Here is a 2796-nt window from a genome sequence, read left to right as displayed (position 1 = left end):
GCAATCGGCTTCACAGCCGGTCTGAGGGAGTCGAGGTGCGGACCCGTGCTTCATTTTACACATACTTCATGGGTAGCCTCCAAGCACGCTCGGTCTGGGTTCTGACGAGCAGGATCCCACCAGGTTGCTCTGCTGCGGGAAAATCCCTCCAAACGAAACTGAGATCTTTCACTAGACTCGGACAGCTTGGCATGCAGAACTTCTGGTCACAATGTCTTAGGAGGGCTGCTCTATTCAGCTCGTTTATTTAAATGCTTTTCTGCCTCCTTGGCTGACACCTCCTAGCTAGACAAGACATCATTCATTTGAGGAATCAAGGATGAGATTTTTAAAAGCCCATAATTTTGCTACTAGATTTTTACTGTATTGGGTAAGAATTAAGGGAATTATTTTGACTTACCTTAAGGAATCTGAAGGAAAAATAATCTTCCAGCATCAGTTCTTTTCAGTGGCTTTCCTAGGCCTTCCTATAACTGGGCACTGAGAAGGTCTTGCTAAAGTGGAGAAGAGCTATTTGAGGCTCATCAGCATAAACTGATATGACACCATCCTCCTTAGTGACAATGGAGAGATAACAACTGATATCAAAGAATTGGAGCATGCCTTACTCTCAGCAGCATTTACAAAAGTGGCTTGTAGAAGTTATTGGGGTTTTTTTTGTGGATTCAAAAGGAGAAGCTGAACATACACTTCTATGTAGGAGACAGGATCCTTTAGTCTTAAATTTTTTGCATGATAAAATAAAATTGCTAATTAAATAGTCACTTCATGCAGCAGCTTCAACATCTTAAATCCCTGACCACTTCATCAGTGTTTTTTTGCTTTTGCAAGTAGAACCAAAATGATGGCTCATGCAGGCGAGCAAATCACTCCAGTCCGTTGCTGCCATTATCTCATCATCCTGAGCTATTAGAAATCTTCTAGCTCTGGGGACCTTTCTTGTGTTTTTGTATGTTTGTTTGTTCTGTTTTGGTTTGTTTTTTTGTTACATTTCTTTTTTCAAAACCACACTGCAGCAAGCAAACAGTTGAGAGTATGCAAACAATTCCAGTAAGGACATGTGACAGCAAAATACATTTTTAAACTTGGGAATCCACAGCTCTGGACTTGTTTGCAGAGTCTAGTGTACTGGGATTATAATCTCTGTTTCAGTTTGCTTCTAAACCAAAAATATCAGGAGACCTTTGCTAGAGGAACTCATTTTCCAGGTATCATCAGTCAGATGCCTATTTTCAGGCAGTATAAGTGTCAAGGTATATTAAGGAAACAGGATACAGGTCTACATCTTTGCTCCTGAGTTCTCTCAAGAAAAAGGAATATTTAAAAATATCAGCCAAAAATTGGAGGTTAAGGACTAATTATGAGAGGAGAGAAACCTTCCTACCTGTAACAAAGCCAATTTACTGCAGATTCATCTGATGTTTGTGCCGTTTCCCAAAATAAACTCACAGCTGCCAATCTGAGATGCCTGGCTTTGCCAGCCTTTTCTCTTGTCGTAGCTTGCAGTAGCAAATCTAGATACCTGTTTTGAAATGTAAACATTGGTTTCCTGATTTAATTGTGTAATAGTGCCTTTCTCTTCCCCTGTGTCCTTGGGTAGGTTCGTGTCTTTGTGAACCAGCTGTACCAGCCGGAATCGGTGCAGGATGTGAAGCAAAACCCTGACCTGCAAGCCATCCGCATTGCCTCGGTGAACCCCATTTTGGACCCATGGGTCTACATCCTCCTCCGCAAGACTGTGCTCAGCAAAGCCATTGAGAAGATCAAATGCCTCTTCTGCCGCATCGGGGGGGCTCGGAGGCAGCACTCGGGGCGCAACTTCAACTGCGTGGACGGTCGCAGGACCTCCTCTGCCATGTCGAGTCAGTCACCCTCCTTCATCTCCCGTGAGCTGCGGGAGATCAGCAGCACCTCACAAACACTGCTCTACCCCCCGGAGCTGAGCGAAAGCGCCGCCGGGGGCCGCGTGCTGCTTCCAGGCCCCAGCGCCAGCTCCGCCCAGTCTGACACCACGTCCGTAAGGACACTGCGTAGCTCAGAGACCTCGGACTCCTCACAGGGACAGGACTCTGAAAGCATCTTCCTGGTGAATGAAATCAGGTCTGGTGGCGGGGCCAGCTCGACATCCAAGGGCAGCCCTCTCCAGGTCACCTTTCCCACAGAGACATTGAATCTATCAGAAAAGTGCATATAGATAGCCGTGACAGGCATCAACCCTGGGGATACTTCCTGATACATTGGAAAAACTGGTGCAATAGATAGGCGTTCTGCCTACTCGAGGGGAGAGAGGTTCAGCTGTGCTCCGAAGGCTATCTTTCACTTGCTACGTGATGGGTACATTTCCTTGAGACTACTGAGGACTGTGTGGAACAGACATTGCACTTGGGCCCTGCTGTCACAAATGCTACAGGGCAAGCTTAATGGGACTGGAAAGATGAACTGCCTTGTCTTGTTCTGGGACACAGGAAAGCTACTGGAGCTCTGGAAATAGAAAGACCTCATCACTTTCTTGATTCCTTCTTTCTTTCCCTTTCCAAAGCTGGCAGAACTGTGTTTTCTTCCCCCATGGTTGCTCAGCTATCGTCTGGTACTAGAGCTGAATGTGAGGCAGTGGCTAGGAACCGGACACAGCTACTCTGAATGCTGCCTGGGGTAGGATTTTAAATTGTCTCACTAAAGCATGAAAATGTGAATTTTTACTGTTGTATATATATCAGGATTGAAAATATTTAAAAGTCTGTTCTTCTCTGTGAGAAGGTTTTTTTATTAATATAGAACAATTGCCAGCCTTCTCTT

The 2796-nt window shown here is 45.2% G+C and overlaps 1 protein-coding gene across 1 annotated transcript; it reads left to right on the top strand.

Moving 5' to 3' along the window:
* Positions 1-1600: 1600 nt before the first annotated feature.
* Positions 1601-2194, top strand: PTGER4 (prostaglandin E receptor 4 (subtype EP4); the record flags this gene model as incomplete). The annotated part of the gene is made up of 1 exon (XM_008938873.1): positions 1601-2194. A coding segment is annotated over one exon (594 nt), but the record flags the coding sequence as incomplete, so codon positions are not given.
* Positions 2195-2796: the final 602 nt, after the last annotated feature.

This window comes from Merops nubicus, unplaced genomic scaffold (genome assembly GCF_000691845.1).
Source record: "Merops nubicus isolate BGI_N331 unplaced genomic scaffold, ASM69184v1 scaffold28504, whole genome shotgun sequence".
In the NCBI taxonomy this organism is placed as follows: Eukaryota; Metazoa; Chordata; class Aves; order Coraciiformes; family Meropidae; genus Merops; species Merops nubicus.
This window is presented reverse-complemented; position numbering and strand designations above follow the sequence as displayed.